This window comes from Erpetoichthys calabaricus, chromosome 1 (genome assembly GCF_900747795.2).
Source record: "Erpetoichthys calabaricus chromosome 1, fErpCal1.3, whole genome shotgun sequence".
Taxonomy (NCBI): Eukaryota; Metazoa; Chordata; class Cladistia; order Polypteriformes; family Polypteridae; genus Erpetoichthys; species Erpetoichthys calabaricus.
Genome location: NC_041394.2, coordinates 178,556,283 through 178,580,331, shown reverse-complemented (window position 1 = coordinate 178,580,331; position 24,049 = coordinate 178,556,283). Strand labels below are relative to the sequence as shown.

The window sequence follows — 24,049 nt, the reverse complement described above, 5'->3', positions numbered from 1 at the left end:
GACAGAGATGGGATTAGATTCATACCTAGTGGCATGGATCGTGGAATATCTTAAAGACAGACCTCAGTATGTGCGTCTTCGGAACTGCATGTCTGACATTGTGGTCAGCAACACAGGAGCGCCACAAGGGACTGTACTTTCTCCGGTCCTGTTCAGCCTATATACATCGGACTTCCAACACAACTCGGAGTCCTGCCATGTGCAAAAGTTCTCTGATGACACTGCTATCGTGGGCTGCATCAGGAGTGGGCAGGAGGAGTATAGGGACCTAATCAATGACTTTGTTAAATGGTGCGACTCAAACCACCTACACCTGAACCACCAGCAAAACCAAGGAGCTGGTGGTGGATTTTTAGGAGGCCCAGACCCCTCATAGACCCAGTGATCATTAGAGGTGACTGTGTGCTGATGTTACAGACCAATAAATACCTGGGAGTGCAGCTGGATGATAAATTAGACTGGACTGCCAATACTGATGCGCTGTGCAAGAAAGGACAGAGCCGGTTATACTACCTTAGAAGGCTGGCGTCCTTCAACATCTGCAGTAAGATGCTGCAGATGTTCTATCAGACGGTTGTGGCGAGCGCCCTGTTCAACGCGGTGGTGTTCTGGGGAGGCAGCATTAAGAAGAAAGACGCCTCACGTCTGGACAAACTGGTGAGGCAGGCAGGCTCTATCGTTGGCATGGAGCTGGACAGTTTGACATCTGTGGAGGAGCGACGGGCGCTAAGCAGGCTCCTATCAATTATGGAGAATCCACTGCATCCACTAAACAGTGTCATCTCCAGACAGAAGAGCAGCTTCAGTGACAGACTGCTGTCACTGTCCTGCACCACTGACAGACTGAGAAGATCATTCCTCCCCCAAACTATGCGACTCTTTAATTCCACCCGGGGGGGGCTAAACGTTAACATTCAACATTATACATAGTTATTGTCTGTTTTTCACCTGCATTATTATCATTCTTTAATTTTAATATTATTTATTGTATCAGTATGCTGCTGCTGAAGAATGTGAATTTCCCATTGGGGTTAATAAAGTATCTATCTATCTATCTATCTATCTATCTATCTATCTATCTATCTATCTATCTATCTATCTATCTATCTATCTATCTATCTATCTATCTATCTATCTATCTATCTATCTATCTATCTAAGAGCAGCTTCAGCGACAGACTGCTGTCACTGTCTTGCTCCACTGACAGACTGAGAAGATCGTTCCTCCCCCAAACTATATGACTCTTCAATTCCACCCGGGGGGGGGTAAACGTTAACATTATACAAAGGTATTGTCTGTTTTTATCTGCATTATTCTGAATCTTTAATTTAATATTGTTTTTTGTATCAGTAAGGTGCTGCTGGAGTATGTGAATTTCCCCTTGGGATTAATAAAGTATCTATCTATCTATCTATCTATCTATCTATCTATCTATCTATCTATCTATCTATCTATCTATCTATCTATCTATCTATCTATCTATCTATCTATCTATCTATCTATCTGGTGGTGGCAGCATCATGCTGTGGGGATGTTTTCCAGCGGCAGGAACTGGGAGACTAGTTAGGATAAAGGGAAAGATGACTGCAGCAATGTACAGAGACATCCTGGATGAAAACCTGATCCAGAGTGCTCTTGACCTCAGACTGGGGTGACGGTTCATCTTTCAGCAGGACAACATCCCTAAGCACACATCCAAGATATCAAAGGAGTGGCTTCAGGACAACTCTGTGAATGTCCTTGAGTGGCCCAGCCAGAGCCCAGACTTGAATCCGATTGAACATCTCTGGAGAGATCTTAAAATGGCTGTGCACCGACGCTTCCCGCCCAACCTGATGGAGCTTGAGAGGTGCTGCAAAGAGATATGGGCAAAACTGGCCAAGGATAGGTGTGCCAAGCTTGTGGCATCATATTCAACAAGACTTGAGGCTGTAATTGCTGCCAAAGGTGCATCGACAAAGTATTGAGCAAAGGCTGTGAATACTTATGTACATGTGATTTCTCAGTTTTTTTATTTTTAATAAATTTGCAAAAACCTCAAGTAAACTTTTTTCACATTGTCATTATGGGGTGTTGTGTGTAGAATTCTGAGGAAAAAAATGAATTTAATCCATTTTGGAATAAGACTGTAACATAACAAAAGGTGGAAAAAGTGATGCGCTGTGAATACTTTCCGGATGCACTGTGTGTGTGTATATATATATATATATATATATATATACTGTATATACTTAACATATATTTAACACATTTAATTAAGGAAATATGATTTTTAAAAATGTTCTTCAAATTCACCTCCATAAAACACTACATATCATCACTTACCCCGACATACTATTAAAGAAACATTTTAATGAATTTAAACTGTATCTTTCACTCCCTTTGCCACATACCACACATCTCCTCTTACTTCTCACACGTTTAAACAAATTTCTAAAATTCTGGAAAAACCTTCACCAGTACTACTACTCCTCTAGTACACTCAGCTTACTCTGCATTTGAAATTATGTGATTTGTTACAAATAAGGGAGGCACGGTGGCACAGTGGTAGCGCTGCTGTCTTGCAGTAAAGAGACCTTGGTTCACTTCTCAGGTAACTCCCTGCGTGGAGTTTGCATGTTCTCCCCGTGTCTGTGTGGGTTTCCTCCGGGTGCTCTGGTTTCCTCCCACAGTCCAAAGACATGCAGGTTAGGTGCATTGGTGGTCCTAAATTGTCTCTAGTGTGTGCTTGGTGTGTTTGTGTGTGCACCCTGTGGTGGGCTGGCGCCCTGCCCAGGATTTGTTTCCTGCCTTGCGCCCTGTGTTGGCTAGGATTGGCTCCGGCAGACCCCCATGACCCTGTAGTTAGGATATAGCCGGTTGGATAATGGATGGGTGGATGGATGGATGGATGGGTATTACAAATAAATTCAACATTTGAAATGCATATAAAATTCGTCAGTTAATGATCAATGTGTCTATCTCAACAAAATACAACATTCCCCCCTACCCTAATTGACAGAAGGTCTCCATATCTTTAATGCGGTTATAATATGTAAATTCCAGCTACATGCCTCACTTTACTAACACCGTAAAGGGTAGTAGCACATGAATGTTATTTAAGTTCTTTTGTTTATTTTGTTTTGACTTAAGAACTGCATGCTTTGCTTGGCCCAAAAGAAAATTATTAATTATACATTTGCTTTTTTGGGGGTAATTATGCACAACTGCTTTACTAAATGTAACATCTGAAAATAGCAACTTAATTCAATCAAAGAGAACACTAACAAAATTAAATATTGGTTTCAGCTTTCCACAATTAAAGAACTTATGAAAAATGGTTCTGAAAAAAAGCCTAGTGAAGTAACATCAATAAAATTACATCTGCAGGGCATTCAGTGATCAATCCACTCCCTTATTCAAAAAATAAATGTGTTGCTTTATACACAGTCTCTCTTGTTGGTTCTCCTTGCTGTCCTAAAGCAAGGTTGGATTAATTGTGACCTCCACATCCCACTCCATTATGGATACCTGTTTTGCACCATCCAGAGATGAACACCTGTTGTGGTGAGGCAACTAGTGTAGGGTTATTCTAGAAGAGTGGAATATTTGCAGGCTGTGGAAGAGTCGGTAGGAATAAGATGTGTTTTTTATCTGGGAAGTTTATCCATCTTTCTTATGGCATTGAACTGAGCTTCATCAGATTATGGACTGAACTTGCATATTGTTGGGATTAAAATATTTTGGGTTGCTAACTGTTATTTACGTATGTGTTTATGCTGTCTCATGCATTGCTTGTATTTATGAATTGTGCATCCATGCATCAATCTTGTATTTTGTGTCTTGGCTTGATTTAAAAATAACCACAATGTTTAGCTACAGAGTACAAGTGTGTGGCCTTTTTGTGGAAAGGGGTAAACAAGGGTTTGTAAGGCTCCATTATCTTACGAAATAGCAGCGATCAGCTGTCAACCTGACCTGACCAATTTTGCAGCATAGTGGGGGGATCACTACAAATTTAAACACATTGTATCTGCTGCTATTGCTAAGTTAATTGGATACTTCAAGTAGGACTTTAGAACACATTTAGCTGCTTTTGGAGAAAAACAGTTTTAGTTTCAAAGGGTAAATAGGACAAACTGGTTTACTTTTAATTTGTATTAGGACAACTGAAAAAAAATATTGTTAAGATTTTTAAATAATATGTATGTGCAAGGATGATGTCAAAATCAAGTTAGTCCTGGGGAGGACTGCCTGGTGTAAGTGCACAATCAGTGAAACAACTTACTACATCAGCTAAGTAGGGAATTGAGTGATATTCAGTGCAGGTCATTTGTCATCTGTTTTATTCTTCATTTACTTATAATATTCCTGCTGTGAATATCAAAACAAAGACCTTTCCTATTTCTATGAAGCTAACCAGCAAGTAGTAAGAGCATATACTTTAGAAACAATCTCTCATGTCAGAATGACTTACAGGCACCTTATTTCTTTTATACTAGTTCTATTTATTTATTATTTTCAGTATTTTTAAATATTAACTCTATTAAAGAGTATTAAGAAAGGATCAAGGCAATATCCATCCATCCATCCATTTTCCAACCCGCTGAATCCGAACACAGGGTCACGGGGGTCTGCTGGAGCCAATCCCAGCCAACACAGGGCACAAGGCAGGAACCAATCCCGGGCAGGGTGCCAACCCACCGCAGATCAAGGCAATATGAATTTTTTAATTATCCTAACCATGCAAAGGCATTTGTTTATTCACTGTCTTGAAATCAGATAAATGGATATTTTAAAAAAACATGAAATTTATTGGCAGGATTACTGTTGTGAACTGCTGGCCCAAAATGAAAATCATACCACTACTCGCACACTGGTCTGAACAAAAACTCAGACTGATTCACAAAACCAAGCTTTGACATTCTTAAACTTCATCCTGGCATCATTAATGAGCTCCCCCAAATCTTCCAAGATCTACCTACCTTCTGGGACTGACCTTGATGTTATTGTTAAATCATCGGTGAATGCTGTGATTGATGCCTGTTTGTTCCTGCCTGCCTGTTATAGTGTGGCATCTAGCAGATTGTGAACTGTTTTTCCATCAAAATTAGCTAGGTCAACGGCATAGCACTGCTATGCACTTGGTTCAATTCATGAAAGGGTAGGAACTTTTGAACTACTGTCCAAAGAACACAATGCAGCATTCACCCACCTATTTTTGAACCTGTTTAAACCAGGGAGATTTCATAAGCGGAGGCTGAAGCCTATTCTGACAATACAGAACAAGGCAGAAACCAAACCTGAACAGGATGCCAGTCCATCACAGCAGAGTGCAACAGATGATGTTTAAATAAAAGCTGTCTGCATGTTTACCTTAACACAAACTGTCAGAAAATTTGAAGACTAAATTGATTTTTTTTTCTTTATAAGTAAAATGGTCAACATACCGCACATGCATTTTAGGCTATTTAGCAGAAGGGACGGAAAGGCAAATAACAGTTATCATGCAGTTTTTTTTTAAATATAATAGTAATTTGCATGAGCATTTTCAGTGATTTTTGATTATGTTCATTTTTACATGTGTCATCATGTGTTCAGGCCAAAGCACCAGTATGTATTTTGCTACTTGCTAAATATCTGAATGTTTCTTAATTATGCATAATAATGCATAATAACAAGTTGTGAAAAGTACTACATTACAAATGGGCTCTTTCAAGGTGCTCAACAGTTGTTTTTTATTTCCTAAACAGACTCTTCTAATCTTTCCATATTGTCTATGCAGGGCTCAGCCAGTTCTTGCCAGGATTAAGGAAGATCGCACCGTGATTGTTTCACCAGTCTTTGATAGGGTGAACTTTGACACCTTAAAATTAGTCAAGTATGCTACTGCAGCTCATGCATTCGACTGGGCATTATGGTGCATGTATGAGTCATTTTTACCAGAGTGGTACAAAGAAACTGATGAATCCATTCCAGGAAAGTAAGTTATACTCTTTTTTTTCTCCTGCCAATTACTGTAAGTATTTTGCAGGCTACAAGATGTTTTCAAGTCAAAATGCTTTTGTATGATAAAATTGCCTACTGTCTCCTTGTTCAAGCTCAAATGTCAGTTTAGCTTCATTGTGTGACTCAAGGAAAGTCTTTTTTACCATCCTGAACTTTGGCTTTAAGTATATGATATAGTATGTGTAGTGTATTTGCATATGCTTTATTCTGAATATCACTTAAAGCAATTTGGTGATCTTGAAAAGGTTACATTACCATTTTATATTTCTAGTAAAGACTTACTGATAATTTATTATATACTGTGTTCTAACTAAATAAAATTTTCTCAGCTGGCATAAATATTTTATAAACTAACATTTGAGCCTATTTTAATTGAAATAACCTCACCCATCCATTTTTTACGAGGAGCTGGTACCTATTCTGGAAATACTGGGTACAAGGCAGAAATCATCAACCTCACTCATTGACCCATTGAAAGTCACCAGTTAACCCAACAGGCTCGACTTTGAGAAAATTTCTGCATGGTCTGTGACCCGGATGAGAATCGCATGCAGTCTCCTGGAGCTGTAAGGCAGCAGTGCTAACCACTGCACCACCTCGCATCCTAATTACTGTTGATGTTCACACTTGATCTATTATCAATATGTGGCATCATAAGCTTGCTTACTTGGCATTCTGCATCAACTGAATCCTTTTTCTTAACTTTATAACTATATAATAAAGTATAATAAAGACAAAAATGACTACAATAAAATTATGGGTATCATAAAATACACATAAATACAGCATTACATTAAAAAACAGTATAATTTTACTAGTATAAAAAAGACTGAATTGGCGTAAGTCATCCTAATTCAGGGTGTTCATAAGAAATTAACAACATTTCAGTACCCTTATATATAAACGTCTACACGTGGAAGTGTGTGTGTCTGTCTATCTGGCCCGGAAGTGCGAGGTTACAGCATGAAACTCAAAGAAAGCGACTCTGTCGACAAAGTGAAATTACCCAGAAAAGAGAGAAACACTCTTAGTCACTAATACACAAGCAAGACGAGCACTTGGGCAAAACGGTATCCCTTTTACTTTTCCTGCTGCTGCTAATACACAAGCAACACAAGCACGTCGGCAAAGCAAAACCTCAGAAGAAAGAGGCACCCACTTAGCTGCTAATACACTAGCGAGGTGACCACGTCGACAAGACGAAATCTCCAGGGAGAGAGATGCCCAGAGCAGTTTCAATTATCTGACATCTCTACATTTCAAATTTTTTTCTGACATTTCAATAGTTTCTAGGACTCAAGGCTTTTAACAGCATGGGGCTTACACAGCAAGTACAAAAATAAGTTGTTTTGTAAATGTAATGATTCACTTTATGAGGTAGAAGTGTATAATAAACAGGAATACTTATAGCAAATATGTATTCAATTTAAATGATTAAAGTCTAAATATTTTCAATTATAATAATAATTTGTGATTTTGCACCAGCTGACAGAGGCCCACAGTGGGCTAGATATTTAGTAAAGGATTAAAAATCAAAAATTACATCATATTCATAATCACTGACCTTGAAATTGTCTAAAATGCTACCATACATGCTTATGTTTGAAATGTATTATTATTAACCTTCTGGGAGTAGCTCCCAAAGGGCTAGGACCACCAGTAATGAATCAAATAGCAAACATATTGTGATATCCATGATTAGAAACCTTGAAACAGCATAAATCAAAACTCCACATGCCTATTTTACCAATCCCCATTTTTTTCAAATTTTTGTGAAACAGAGTAACTTTGACCCCTCATACCCCATTAGGGAGTGAACCCCTGGGTTCGGTGCATAATTTCAAGTCCTTCTTATCATTTTTGCTGAAGACACCTATTGGTTTACTCTTTATTAGAACATTAGAACAATCTAGACAAGAACAGGCCATTCAGCCCAACAAAGCTCGCCAGTCCTATCCACTTAGTTCTTCTAAAAAAATCATCAAGTCAAGTTTTGAAAGTCCCTAAAGTCTTACTGTCCACCACATTACTTGGTAACTTATGTGTCTATGGCTTTCTGTGTAAAGAAAATTTTCAAATGTTTGTGCAAACTTTTCCCTTACCAAGTTTCCATCTGTGTCCCCGTGTAAGTAATTGTCTCAATCCACTGTACTAATTCCATTAATAACACTTGAATCATATCTCCTCTTAACCTCCTTTTCCTGCTTAAACCAAAAAAGCCCAACTCTTTAAATCTTTCTTCATAATTCATCTCCTGTAGCTCTGGAATGAGCCTAGTCGCTCTTCTCTTGACCTTTTCTAACACTGTGTGAGATATGGCCGGTCATTCATCCCGGCCAATACCCCCAGGCCGCTAGATGGAGCCCTTCTTGCAGCGTGGAGGTGCCCCGAATGCCAGCAGGGAGTTATGGACAACAAAGTTTTTATGCACAGCCCTGCTGGCTACCATGGGGACCGCCAGGAGTCACTGCAGAGAGACACAAGGACATCTATTTCCTCTACACCGTGGAAGTACATCCCAGTCACATGGACAGAAGGAATGACGTGCTTCTGGGATGAAAAAGAAGAGTTTTTGATCTGACCCGGAAGTGCTAAGAAGTCACATGGACTGAGGGTTCAGAAACACTTCCGGGTCATGGACTATAAAGGGTTGGTGGAAATCCCAAATGGACAAGCTGAGCTGGGTGGAAGGGTGGCAGTGTGTCTGGGAGAGTGGAGGATTGTTGGATTATTGATTATTGTAGTATTGGTTATTGTATATGAGTATTGTGGAGAGGAGGGTGCTTTGTGCACGTTATAGTCTAAATAAAAATTATATCTGGACTTATCTGTCACAACTGCTATGTCCTTTTTGTAGCCTGGCGACCAAAACAGCACACAGTACTCCAGATGAGGCCAAACCAGTGCATTATAAAGCTTGAGCAGAACCTCCTTGGACTTGTACTCCACACATCAGGGCGCTATATAACCTAACATTCTGTTAACCTTCTTAATGGCTTCTGAAAACTGTCTGACAGTTGATTGTGTCAAGTCCACTATGACTTGTTAATCCTTCTCATAAAGTGTACTCTCGATTTTCAGACCCCCCCCCCTTATTGTGTATTCAAACCTAATAATTTTACTTGCTATATGTAATACTTCACATTTACTGACATTATACTTCATCTGCCACAAATCTGCCCAAGCCTATAAGATTGTCCAAGTCCCTCTGTAATGATTTGATAGATTCTAGAATATGCCAATCCACCTATCTTGGTATCATAGAAATTTATGAATGAGGATAGCCCAGTTTATATTAATGATTAATTGATTGAGTAGCTTAGTGGTATGGTTCTCACAACAGCATCACAGTTCCAGGAGCCTGGGTTTGATCCCTGCTCAAACAATCTTGGTGTGCAGTGTGCACTGTTCACCCATGTCCATCTACATTTTCTCTGGGTACACTAGTTTACTCTGACATTCTAAAGACTTTCACGTTAACGTAATTGGCAGCACTAAAGTGAACTTGTGGGTACCAGTGTCCCATCATGAATGCTGCCAGGATTGGCTTCAGCTCCAAGTGATTCTATGCTGGGAAAAAGTCCAGAAAATGGAAATATGGATGGATGAATAAAAAATTCAGAAAAGTCTTATGGCACCATTTAAAAATTTTATAACTTTATTTATTGTCTACAGGTCTCCCTCTATTATGGGTATTCTTTTTGCAGACAGATTATTTTTTGGAGAAATTGGTGCATTAGATGATGGTATGAAAATCTATGGTGGAGAAAATGTCGAGTTGGGCATTCGGGTAAGTCAAACCACGTTGAAATGGCCATTAATTTTACAGAGTGATATTTTTAGCTAAATGCTTTTAGAACTTTATTGCTATCTTTTATCAGTTGATCCATTGCTTTAAAGAAGCAAAGGGCCAGTGTGGTGCTGCTTGTAGTGTTAATGCCACACAGTGCATTCATTCATGAATAAAGTGCATTCTATCTGAAATTCGCATTTTCATGTTGGTGTCTTTTTAAATACATGCTTTCCAGGAAGTCTGGGAATCCTGATCATATTACTAATTATTATGTAACAGTACACTTTTCCAGAAATTCAGTCATTCCACCCTCATTCTTTTCTCTTGGGGTTCATCTTCATAGCAGTGAACTATTTTGGTATTTGTCTGTTACTTCATTGCCTTTGTGATGAAGACAAATATAACCTGCTCATAAAAACAGTGATGGGTCTCATGATAGCAATCCTATGCTGTGGAATTATCCTACACAATTATACCATTCCTCATCTCATGTTTATTGGCTGTGTCATACTGCACAAACCTTCCTCACGTTTAGGATGGTGATGTTCAACAGGCATAGCTTATACAGCATACAAGCTTTCTTTTCTTTACTGGTCATGGACATTTTCTCTGCAGCAGAAAAGTGGACACAAGCATCACACCGTTCCACAACTTCATCTGGATCTGCTATGGTCAAAAGTCTCACAAGTATGGCATTGGTTACCCAGATGGCCGAGAGAGAGAGAGGGAAAGAGAAGAGAGAAAATGAGAGAGAGAGAGAAAGAAAGAAAGAAGAAAGAAGAAAGAAAGAAAGAAAGAAGAAAGAAAGAAAGAAAGAAAGAAAGAAAGAGAAAGAAAGAAAGAAAGAAAGAAAGAAAGAAAAAAGAAAGAAAACCATTGCCAAAAGGAGAAGTCCTTTATTTGGCAGAGTAGGAAGGCAGGGGATACAACTGTAGTTCCTGTTAAATGTGGTGCCCAGAAAAGGTCATTTCTACTAACACAAACTGAAAGAATGAGATGGGCACCTGGGGGGCTGCATATCTGAGAACATTTACCCAGCATACTACAGGCACAGTCCTATTCAGCATTTCTGTGGTAGAAATGCAAGAAAGAATCTCAGTGTGCAATGTAGACTTGACAGCAAATTTGATGTTTAACTTGAGTTTCAATGTTAAGCTTGCTTAGCAGCAAGATACTGACTTATAACATTTCCATTTTAGAACTTTAAAGGTATTTACATGATTTTAACTCTTGTTATCTTTACTGATTTACATGTTTAAGGACTGTTGAGAAGACTAACAGACTGTCTACATTTGAGCACAGTTACCTGTAAGGTACACTGTAAATATTATAATATTTAATTGGTTTGTTGAGATCAGCCACAAAAAATGCATTACTGTGCCAAATGTTGGCTTGTTTCATTAGCAGTTAGTAAATAATCACAGCAGACATATTTTCCTCCAGTATGTGCAGCCTACTTAATGCAAAGTGAATGCAATTGACTTCTGTTTCCTTAAGTCTATATATTATATATAAAATCCAACATCTATCTGTCCACTTTTCATGAGAGAACTACTTAACAGATTTAGATCAGGTTTTTTTTCTATAAATTGCTTGAATATTCCGGTTGATTTTGCGACTTCTCTCATCGTGCTAAGTATCATAGTTCACTTAGAGTACCGATTTATTTGTGCAAATCCGAGAGAGACGGGGCAGGGCCTTCCTCACTCACGCGCCAGCCTCCATTCGAGCCAGTCTACCCCTTGTCATGTGTTGGAACGTACTTTGCCTCCACTTAGCTAGCGATACGTTTTTTCAACAGACATTATCATCTACAGATGAGGAGTAATGTTAAGGAGTAACGTTTGATGTTTTTGAGAGAGAGATCACAGCTACGTGTGTTTTAGAGGGCGTGTGTTTTATCACGGTCACATGCTTTTTTCCCCATGCGGGGGACACTCTCCCATCAGAGCTGAACACGATCAGATATAGTGCCAATGTCTATTTATTTTTAACGTTTGTCCTGTTTCACTACTACGTGGGCACAGCCACGGGGGACAGCTAGTATTATATATAACTGTTATAATGCATATTTGTATTTATAATGTTGAGCTAACTTTCCTAGGAAAGTTAAAGATATCTTAAAGAGTGGATAGACTTGTACTATGTATTTATTATATGTAGCCAGTAAATAATCATAGAAGTAATTCAATTAGTAAAGCAGTTAGTGGAAGGACATAATATAACTTGAATAAAATATGTAGATAAAGTATACTAGGAAATACAGTGCATCCGGAAAGTATTCACAGCGCATCACCTTTTTCCACATTTTGTTATGTTACAGCCTTATTCCAAAATGGATTAAATTCTGCAAACAACACCCCATAATGGACAATGTGAAAAAAGTTTACTTGTGGTTTTTGCAAAATTATTAAAAATAAAAAACTGAGAAATCACATGTACATAAGTATTCACATCCTTTGCTCAATACTTTGTCGATGCACTTTGACAGCAATTACAGCCTCAAGTCTTTTGAAAATGAAGCCACAAGCTTGGCACACCTATCCTTGGCCAGTTTTGCCATTCCTCTTTGAAGCACCTCTCAAGCTCCATCAAGTTGGAATGAGAAGTGTCGGTGCACAGCCATTTTAAGATCTCTCCAGAGATGTTCAATCGGATTCAAGTCTGGGCTCTGGCTGGGCCACTCAAGGACATTCACAGAGTTGTTCTGAAGCCACTCCTTTGATATCTTGGCTGTGTGCTTAGGGTTGTTGTCCTGCTGAAAGATGATGAACCGTCGCCCCAGTCTGAGGTCAAGAGCGCTCTGGAGCAGGGGTTTTCATCCAGGATGTCTCTGTACATTGCTGCAGTCATCTTTCCATTTACCTGACTAGTCTCTCAGTTCCTGCCGCTGAAAAACATCCCCAACAGCATGATGCTGCCACCCACCATGCTTTACTGTAGGGATGGTGCGCTGGTTTCCTCCAAACGTGATGCCTGGCATTCACACAAGAGTTTAATCTTTGTCTCATCAGACCAGAGAATTTTCTTTTCAGTCTGGTCTGAGAGTCATTCAGGTGCCTTTTGGCAAACTCCAGGCGGGCTGCCATATTCCTTTACTAAGGAGTGGCTTCTGTCTGGCCACTCTACCATACAGGCCTGATTGGTTGGATTGCTGCACAAGATGGTTGTCCTTCTGGAAGGTTCTCCTCTCTCCACAGAGGACCTCTGGAGCTCTGACAGAGTGACCATCGGGGTTCTTGGTCACCTCCCTGACTAAGGCCCTTCCCCCCGATCACTCAGTTTAGGATGGCCGGCCAGCTCTAGGAAGAGTCCTGGTGGTTTTGAACTTCTTCCACTTACGGATGATGGAGGGCACTGTGCTCAATGGTACCTTCAAAGCTGCAGAATTTTTTCTGTAACCTTCCCCAGATTTGTGCCTTGAGACAATCCTGTCTCGAGGTCTACAGACAATTCCTTTGACTTCATGCTTGGTTTGTGCTCTGACATGGACTGTCAACTGTGGGACCTTATATAGACAGGTGGTGTGCCTTTCCAAATCATGTCCAATCACTGAATTTACCACAGGTGGACTCCAATTAAGCTGCAGAAACATCTTCAAGGATGATCATGGGAAACAGGATGCACCCTGAGCTCAATTTTGAGCTTCATGGCAAAGGCTGTGAATACTTAGTGCACATGTGCTTTGTCAATTTTTTTTATTTTTAATAAATTTTGGCAAAAATCTCAAGTAAACTTTTTCACGTTGTCATTATGGGGTGTTGTGTGTAGAATTCGAGGAAAAATGAATTTAATCCATTTTGGGAATAAGGCTGTAACATGACAAAATGTGGAAAAAGTGATGTGCTGTGAATACTTTCTGGATACACTGTACAGTTGAACAATGTGTTGATGAAGGTTTAACCAGTGGAATTTTGTGGTATCCATATGTACTGTACTCTGTTGATATCTTTGCAAGTGTATGATAATTTTTATACTGTACCAGCCATGTTACCTGTGAAAGACAGATAATAGAATATTTTTTAAATGCCCTATGTGTACCTTTAGTGCCTTTTCTCGGTATCCATATGTATCTGAACCTCTCTTGACTGGTGCTTCTTTTTTTGAGTGTGTTCCCACGATGTCATTATTTTTGAGATGCTTTTCTCACCTCCTGTCCAGTTTTATACTTCTCATCTTTGAAGGCAGCTTTCTCATTGTGCCTCCTACATTGTTTCCCCTCCTCACACTTGCACTTCCTCTTTCCAGTCCCTCTTGACCAATCATACCAAAGTCTAACTGACCAATCAGATTGCTCTGAAGGAGCAGACTTGTGTTTCAACATATAGTATATGTTAAAATTTTAATTTGTATGTTTACGTCATGATTAAGGCTGAAATTAAAGGTCTTATAGCCATTTTTGTGTATCCTTGGCAGGATCGCGTCCCATGTTTCTAAGGGCGTGGTCTCCAGAGTCATTTCCTCGACTTAATCAGCAGGTGGGATAAATGGTTATTCTTTTGCACTGAGCTTTTTTCAATCTACAGGTAAAACCTTATGAACCTTTAAGAAAATCTTTGTGATTATTTTTCATATCTTGTCTGGATTAAAATCATGAGTCCATCCATCCATCCATTATCCAACCCGCTGAATCCGAACACAGGGTCACGGGGGTCTGCTGGAGCCAATCCCAGCCAACACAGGGCACAAGGCAGGAAACAATCCCGGGCAGGGTGCCAACCCACCGCAGGACACACACAAACACACCCACACACCAAGCACACACTAGGGCCAATTTAGAATCGCCAATCCACCTAACCTGCATGTCTTTGGACTGTGGGAGGAAACCGGAGCATCATGAGTCTAATCTTGTATTTAATTTTTAATTTTAAAATTCTGAAATATTTATTTCAAAATAACTGCAAAAATAACAGAATATGGTTGCAGCAGGAATGCCATCCCAATTCACCCTTCTCATAGTTGATAAAAGAAAAAGGTTTTATTTGCCTAGCCTTACATTTCATTTTATGACTGAATGACTTAGCCACTTGCACATTATTCACCTTATTAAAAGGATAAATCTCTGTGTGTCTGTCTGTATGTCTGCTGGTTTCTGTGCCCCTGTCATTCCAATTGATGTTGTGTCAGCAACATTAATTCTGCTTTTAAAAATCCCATACAAAATGGCATATAGCAGAGACATGTGCTTTGCATGGTGCACTGCAAACATTAACACTGAGATCTACACTGATTAATTAAATTTCATTCTGTCTTAGACAGGTGGCATGGCCACCATAGTAAATATGTTAGTGTCACTGCAGATATCAAATTAATTGTTTGAATAAAGCAGAAGATATATATACTGTATATATATATATGGTTGAAATAGTTTACTGTCAAATAATGCAAAGAGTATGCGACACGTGTTTCACCCTAATTCTGGGCTCATCATCTACTGCACTCCCTCTCAGGAATCGAACCTCGGATGTCAGTGCTAGAGGCAAAGCCCCTAAGGTTGCGCTACAGCGTGTGGTTCGTTTATTTGACAGCATGTAGATCGGGGTAATTACATTCATGCCATTCGTAGTCTGTGTTACAATCTGATTGTATGGGTGGTTACCTACCAAGTAACGCTTTTGGTTGGCCAGCAAGTCTGCTAACATCCGCCACGGTGCCCTCAATTGTGAGAAGCAGATCATAGAATGGTTGAAATAGTTTACTGTCAAATAATGCAAAGAGTACACGACACGTGTTTTGCCCTAATTCTGGGCTCATCTGATCATTTCAGGATTTTTAAATGGCTTTTTTTTTGTCATGTGCTCTGCTGATCCAGGTCTGGCTTTGTGGAGGCAGTGTGGAGATAGTGCCATGCACTCGAATTGCCCACATTGAAAGAGCTCACAAACCGTACCTCCCAGACCTGAGTGTCACAATGAAGAGAAATGCTCTGAGGGTGGCTGAAGTTTGGATGGATGAATATAAAACAAATGTACTTGTTGGCTGGAGTCTCCCATTAAAGGTAAGACATTTTATAAGCAATATTTCCTTTGACAGAGTGGTATATATGTCTAGAATTTGTACAGTTCAAATAATAAAATGCTAATGGATACTGTAGGAGAAGGATGGACATCCCAGCTGGATAAAGGGGATAGTTTACTACCCAGACAGGAAGCCAGGATGAAACAAATGTTAAATTGGCCAGCTTGATCAGCGGACACTGAAATTGGTTTGGGGTTCGTACCTGGACGGGACGTTCATAATGTGGAAGAACAGGAGAGATCAATGATTTCTGCCTATTGTCTTCCACTGTGTACTAGATGGCAGAAGCCCTGTATATTGGTACCCATCTGGACACCCGCAGGAAATGCAGGGAGTTGTAGTCTGGTAGTGTGGCCCAGCTGGGGTTCAGAGGTGCTGCCAGGGGGTGCTCCGTACTATTTGGACCTTCTGTATGACTTTGAAGTGTTTCCAATGGGCAAAGCCCTGGCACCGGAAGTATTCCTGGGTCCTCAAGAAAAGGGACTGCACTCCCTTCATCAGGCGAGTCAGAGCTGGGAGGAAGAAAGGCAACACTCAGCTGGAGGAGGGCAGAGCGGTGGAGAGAGGAGAGGTGAATTGGAGAGAGATAACTGTGTTTGTGCTTCATTTGGAAGTATTGTGTAATAAAAACACCTTTATTTTGAACCTGATTGTCTTGTGTGTTTGTGTTGATCTGGCACCCCTAGCCTACACAATACAAATTAACATAATGGTAAAAATGTTTTGAGAGACACTTTTATCCATCAAGAAAGCACTCCTCCATTTTCAATGTTTAAAACATATTATTCCTACCAATGACTTCACTCAGCCCCTATTAAGAAGCTGTAGCACTAAAAATGCATTTCTTAAATTTATTTATTTAGGTAAAGCTTTTTATCTATAGCACCATGCAAATCACAAATATATAGTATAATTTCATCTATAATTCTACAGATGAACCACAAAATGTTAGGAAACTGTTAGGAGTTGCCCATTGAGCGAGAATTGGGACCAGAGTCACTTTACATTGATACCACCTACACCATACCTGATAAATGTTCTCATATGACTGTATTACCTAAAGCTGGGGAACTGGCATTCAAGCTCACACATGACACTAACTCTTAGACTCTAGCATATGGATAAAATTACTGCTTTGGAGGGCTTATTATCTAAGTCACCTTCATTTTTCCTACAGACAATGAAAGCTGGATCACTCATTTGATAAATCAGTAATATTTAAATATCTTATTTTATGATTTGTTAACTTCTGTATTACTAGGAATAAATTATTTTTATTGTATGCTTTGTTTGCTGTCTTTTTCAAGATTATTTACAATATTCATATTCATTAAGAAATATAATATATGATCTATCTATCTATCTATCTATCTATCTATCTATCTATCTTACTCTATCTATCTATCTATCTATCTATCTATCTATCTATCTATCTATCTATCTATATCTATATGCTGAATGTATGTTTGTGTGTGGTTGAACTTGCCTTCACCAGATTTTACACAGATTTCCCATTTGTGCAGAAGAAGATCATATGCTATGTTTCATTCCAAAAGTTACTTGGTGCCTCCACCCTGTGCAGCTTCAGGTACCCTGCTTGTGTTTGTCTGCAATGTAAATCCATATCATTGAAGTTATCTCCACCAAAATTTGTACAGATTTTGCATTTGAACAGGGTAATACCATAAGCTATGTTTTGTTTTGAAATTTAGATGGCACCTCCAACCTCAGGCAGTGCTAGTTGATGTCATCAACCTGAACAGTGTCAGGATCTCCTGCTAGCTCATTTTTGACCAATGAAAATTCATTCTGATTTACTTTTGGACTTTGTTCAGACTTTGTTGTTGTTGTTTATAGTTTTTTTTAACATTCAAACTTGGAGTGGGTGATATAATGATAGACTCAGTATACAAGATGAAATTCTTCTTCCTGTATAGATTTAAGAAAAAACACTTTTTTATCACTATACTAAAAATTATTGGAAAACTTGTGAATAATTTTAAATATGAGCACAAAGCTTGCAAACCTGTGCATTTAAGCAGAAGTGTGATTTTCTGTCATTGTATTTGTGTCTTAATGGTAGCATCTTTTTGTATGAACTTGTACATGAACTGTATGTTAGTAAGTGAGCTCACTCTTCTCAGAGTGCTGTTCCGCTCAATCTTATTGATGAGGTGAAGTTTGGACAGAAAGAAGCTGTGTCTTGTACTGTGTGTCTGTTTGGCAGTGCAAGCAGCTGCAGCAACAGTGTGAGTAAGTGGTTAAGAGAGAAAGAAGCTGTACTTTTATTGATTCAATTGAGGCCTGCTACAGGGTGAGTCAAAATTATTTAAAATGTGTATACAAATACATTGTATATGTCAACATTTTAGAATTTTATATTATACCATGATATGGATTTTTGGCCATACTACACACAGTATCCAGGTGATTTTTTGTATAGTGAACTGTGTAGTGTATTGCCATTTTGATGCTTGCTTTTCATAGCAGTGGCCATGTTTTTTTTATTTTTATGGCAACATTTCCCATTCCCAGTTTAGGAAGTTACATGATATGTGACTTTATCGTGTTTCACATTGCTCGACATCCTTGTTTTCTTTCACATTCACAACAGAACAAATGTAAGAAACTCCTGTTATTTAGGGTATTAAATAAGTTAGTGTGAGAATCTTCTTTGATGATTGGACCAGTCTTTCTCTTTCTATTTTCAGACCTCTGCCTGCTTTAAGGACAGCATTTTTCTTTGTTCATATTTATCTCATGGTTATTTTCTCCTACATTTTCACTAACGTGAAAGTGCCTAATCTTGTCTGTTCCTTTTACTAGTTGTTTTGTCTTGGTAGAGTAATATATTGCTCTACTTTCCCCTTTTGCATTATTAATATGTAGCCTTTGTCAGAATGCCTCAGATCTCACAGACTTACCACTGTTTATAAGGTATTATAGTATATAACCTCTTCCCACCTTCCCTTCTACATCTATAACCTCAGGCAATTAGGTGTAGTAAAAGACAAACAAGAGTTAAATTACAATTTAAATAATGTATTATTGATAATATTCATAAATAATAACAATATGCAAAGTACATTTGAATATTGACAACCATACAACCTGATTAAATGGTGATGTGTAGTTCAGATGGCACACAGACTTGTTAGTTACTTAAAAATGTCTCTAATTAAGGCATCATTTGTGGTCAGCTTTCCATTCAAAACAGGCCGCATGCCTGTTCAATATGGCTGCCGAGCTGTGCTCTTCATTGTGTTGTTCTTGTCAGTTCATGGTGTGAGATGCTCCTTCATCAGATGTTAGTAAGAGAGAGAGTGAGGTTAACCAAGCAAATTTTATAGATGTTCTGTCCAACCCCTACAGCCAATAGGGCGTCATGGTACTTAAAAGCTTCTGATACAAGCCAATTCCAAACAGCCATACTTCAGACCAATGGGGAAATAGAACATCTTAACACCTGCCCCCCAAACCATATGTTAAGGTAAAGCTTGGCAGTTAGGCACCCTGGCTTTCTTGCGGGGGTTGAAGGGAGAGACTTCAGAGAAACATTAGCCAAACTTGTTTCAGGCACTTTCTCCCCCAATTCTGTCATAAAATTCAAAGAGACCCATTCTTGTGGGGGTTGTAAACATGAATGCTTCTCACATAATGTAACTCTAATATTACATTGCTTTGCCTAAGTTACAAATAAAGACATACAAAATATTTATCAAGTTATATGCAAAATCTTACATCACAACACTAGTGCCTGGTTTAATTGGCTTTATGTTTCCAGAAACAATATAATTTGCCTCATTATTAATACCTGTATTTCAAACATTTGAATGTGTGATTTGCACAACCATAGCTTTTGCAAATTTGTGGTGCATATGTTGGTCTGGGAAGTATTTTTGTAGCACAGTTGAATTGGGTCATGTAGAGTTTGTGACGTGATGATCACATTCAGTATTTCAAAACAATACCTCAAAAGGGAAAGAAAAAAATCAGAATAACACTTCCGTTTAGGCATCTGTGATAAACAACTATTAAAAGTCTGTATGTTATAAAAAGTACTATAAACCTTTGTAACATGCTGTAAAATAAGCTGATGGTAAAATATCTCGAATGTTATTATTTCTGTTGTTGGTAGTTTAGAATAGATACCTAAACTAAAGTGTGTCCAAGACTGGGTGGATTTTCTAAAGTGACTCTGGTTTTGTCCCAAAGACTAAAGACATGAGATTGTTTGTCCAATCTGGTTTAAGCTAGTTCTAAAATTATGGACATCCTCCTTCTCACTCAGTGGGTGCAAAGAGAAATAGTACTTGATGTTGACTGTGTCAAATTTTTGAGTAGGATGCAGGATAGAGGAGGATGCAAAAGTGAACTACATTTTCATTAAAGGTGAGTTCACAACAGAAGAGTAATGCATTTTTACAGTTAATTTCCAAACCAAATGTTTTAAATTAACAAGAACCGTTAGGTTATAATAGAATATAGACATATACTGTGCTTTGGTTCACATGGTTGCGTAGTAGTTGTGGTTCTGCAATCAAAGCCTGTCCATGTACAGTCTGCATATTTTTCTGGTGTCCACAAAAGTTGTCTCTAGGTACTCTTGGTTAAATCCCAATGTCATGCAGGTTATATTTAGGCTGGTGATTCTAAAATTGGTTTGGTGATTCTAAAATTACCAATTTCGGATCTAATGTATGTATGAGTGTGTGTAGTACCCAATGTTTTTAGGTCAGGCACTGATTTCTCTTGACCCTAAATGAATAGCTATAATTCATGTTGGTTCATTATCTGGAATTTCCTAAATTCATAAAATTTCTGACTTTATTTTAAATAGCTACTGACACAGACAATACCTTAGCTTGAAATGCAATTTTATTTCTCATTTTCTTCTAAAACATCATCTAACCTGACTATTTTTAGGATCACGGTCTTGACATTGGTGACATTTCAGAAAGAAAGAAGCTCAGAGAAAAGCTGCAGTGCAAGCCTTTCAAGTGGTATTTGGATAATGTATATCCTCAGCTTGATTCCTGGGAAGATCTTCTTGCATATGGAGCTGTAATAATGTTCAGTTCTGTAAAACAGTTTATATGAAGATATGTATTCTATTGTATAATAATTTTCATCACAATCAGTGCAGTGTGCCAAAGTGACAAGTAAAGGGTTAATTAGTTTCACTTTTTTAATATTAATTATTTGTACTACATTCAAAAACATGACTTAAGATTTTTATTTTAACAATGACATTAACAAAGCAGGAAGATGCAAATGACTCTAGCTTTTATTTTATTAAACAAAGAAATATGATTAACCTGCATTTACACAGAATCTGTGATCAACCTTGTACACAGCCTGAAATATGGTATATATTAATTTATCAAAGGGGAAAGTCACATGTTTCTATGTTTTAATAGCAAAAATTTCTCTTTCATGTGGGGTGGCATCAAAAAATGCAGATGTCGTCATATGTTGTTATAAATCGTCCGAAAAAGTGGACCAGTGACATCTTTGGTCTGTTATTGTGCTGGGAAAAGAACTCAGAAACCCTGGAATTTTGGGTTTTTGAGTTCTTCCGTCACTGTAACTCTAAAACAGTAGATAAATAAATAGACAAATAAATTTTATACGTATTTTTTAGCTTTAAAAGCAGCCTTTATTGAAATAAACACAAAAGACAAATAGTGAAACAATTACAATTTCAATTAAATGCTAACATTATAGACAAGTCCCCAAAGACAATCTTCCAGTTGTATATCAGCCTCCTTAAATATTTATATTTTTCCACCATAAATCCGCCTTTCCTATTTACAACCAAGTCCTTCTAATTCTATGCACCCTCCAATCACATTCATCCCAATTACACTTATCAACCCCATTTTATAAATAAAACTAAACCATAAAATCAGAATAATAATGTATTTTCATATTTATATAATACATTATTCACACACCGTGTGTGTGTGTGAGCGTCCTGCGGTGGGCTGGCTCCCTGCCAGGGTTTGTTTCCTGCCTTGTGCCCTGTGTTGGCTGGGATTGGCTCCAGCAGACCCCCGTGACCCTGTAGTTAAGATATAGCGGGTTGGATAATGGATGGATGGATTATTCACACACCTTGTATTCTGAAACTTTTTAATTGACTTAGAAAATTTAAATCTACTAATATTCTATTTTCACATAACCTTCTAAAAATACAATTGCATCTTGGAACCCACCTCCACTGATCTTATTTTTGCAGTTTTTTCTATATTCTATCTTTTCTTGTCCAAAAAAAATTATTATATTCATATTTCTTTTCTGGTTCATTTTGTAACTTTTCACTCCAAATACAAATACCACATCATTAATTGTGATCCATAATTCTTCTATCATTATGTCTGTCATATTTAAAAAAGTCTTTCACAATATGTGAAACAATGAAAAAACATTCTCTTAGGCAATAGGAAAGGGCAGCAGTCAGAATGCCCTGGACATTCATTTGCTAAGAAGGAGTTTGTCACTAATATACCATACACACTAACTTACACTGCATATTCCCCATCTTACTGACCAACAGTGGATTTGTACAACAACCTTCAGGCGGGATTCATTCCCTGGGGAATTCCAATCTTCTGTCTCCACGGATTGTTATCCTTTAATGTCCTCAGCTGTTCTACATGGCTTACTTTCACACAGATCTTACAGAGTTGTTTCTCTGTCACCGGGAGTAAGTGGTAAATCCTTTAAAGTCTTTATGGATAAAGAAACATTGGTTTCTCCATCACTCCATTCACTAGCAGGAGATATGGTAAGCATGAGAAAAGGCTGCTCCTCAGTTGGCTTATCTGTGTGGTGAATATAGTCTGCAGCAATGTCAAGGCCTCACTGCCCAGTGATTGATTGTATTTGAGATAGACACTTCTCCATCAGGTATACTGCGTGCACCCCTATTTCTTCTGCTTCTCTTTTTGGACTTGTCCAAAGGTAACTGTCCCAGTCAATGGTGTCCTTAATCTTTGTTACTCTATTTGAGTTAAATTAAGAACAAAATACAGCTCAGATAGTTCTGTAGCAGTACCAACAGCAGGAGATCAAGGTCATCACTTTCTCTTTTAAACGCTAATACTCACCATGATGCTAAGTGACTTATACTGTATGGAACTCTGGCATTTGTAACATTCTGACCTTGTCTAGATGTTACCATATTAAACTTTTCCCAAGTCTCAGTGGTTTAGCATGTTTAAATAAGAATACACCTAAATTCATACATGAGCTCTGTCTGAGGGCCAGGGGTGGATCTACTATGAAAATAATGAAGCTTAAGCTTCATGGCTCCTAATCCTAGAAGGGACCCAGAAGCAACTTTAGTACACATTTCTGAAAACTTTTGAGTGTCTACAGTAGGAGAAGAGTTTTTTAAAAATGTCTACATGCAGTGGTTATTTTTTTTTAATTATGGTGATCTGTTGTGGAACATTCCCATTGAAGAAGACAATAGTGGTTACCCAGTCCTCACTATTGGTTGTGAAGGGGCTCCAATAACAGTTCAAGCTTCAGGGCACAAAATATTTAGGTCTGCCACTGCCGAGGGTACAACAGTTTTTGAACTGTTTAAAGGCAGAAGGCAGCAAACCTATTATTAATATCTAGAAGTCATTGTTTGTCCTCCACTGGTGGCAGGAATATACAATTCCTCCTCAACCAATGAATACAATCCCACAAAAAATAATAAATACCTCCAGTATCTAGTAAACAAGATGAGGTGAGGTCTCATTAGTGCCACAATCTGGAGATCACCAGGCTATTGATAACTATCATTTGTCCTCTTAAGACAACTAATATAGGATCCACTTCCATCTGGCTAGCTGAGTTGTGACTTTCTCTCTCATGCCATCCCAGTTCTTTTGGACATATTGTTTGTCTCCAAGATACACTGGTAAATATAGGAACCCTTCAGTACTCCACTGAAGTCCACCTTTAAGATGAGGAGGATTACATCCAGCCTAATGTCCAACTAGCACTGCAGTAATTTTATTCAAATTATTTTTGCAGGTTATTATTTTTTCAAAATTTCTCTGACAATCAATTAGTCTGTCCAGATCACCCTGACTTGTGATAACTACAGCAATGACATCTGCATAGATGGTGACTTTCACAGGGTTAATATTGCAATGGGGAATAGAGGGACCGGTCAGCACTTTTCTTAGTTATACCAGGAAAACAGCTTTCCCAACAATAAGCAGCCCTGCATGACTCCTCTTTGAAAGT

The 24,049-nt window shown here is 38.4% G+C and overlaps 1 protein-coding gene across 4 annotated transcripts in view; it reads left to right on the top strand.

The window, feature by feature from the left end:
• The window catches only part of LOC114657406 (probable polypeptide N-acetylgalactosaminyltransferase 8), a 526,476-nt gene that overhangs the window by 482,396 nt on the left and 20,031 nt on the right, over positions 1-24,049 (top strand). For all 4 annotated transcript variants that reach the window (XR_007935632.1, XR_007935625.1, XR_007935626.1 and 1 more), the window contains exons 6-9: positions 5,765-5,962; positions 9,664-9,778; positions 15,594-15,779; positions 20,726-20,863. Coding sequence is in view for 1 of the 4 variants with exons in the window: in XM_051930802.1 (XP_051786762.1) it covers positions 5,765-5,962; positions 9,664-9,778; positions 15,594-15,779; positions 20,726-20,863 (637 nt within the window). In the remaining 3 variants the exon portion in view is untranslated. The remainder of the gene's footprint in view (positions 1-5,764; positions 5,963-9,663; positions 9,779-15,593; positions 15,780-20,725; positions 20,864-24,049) is intronic.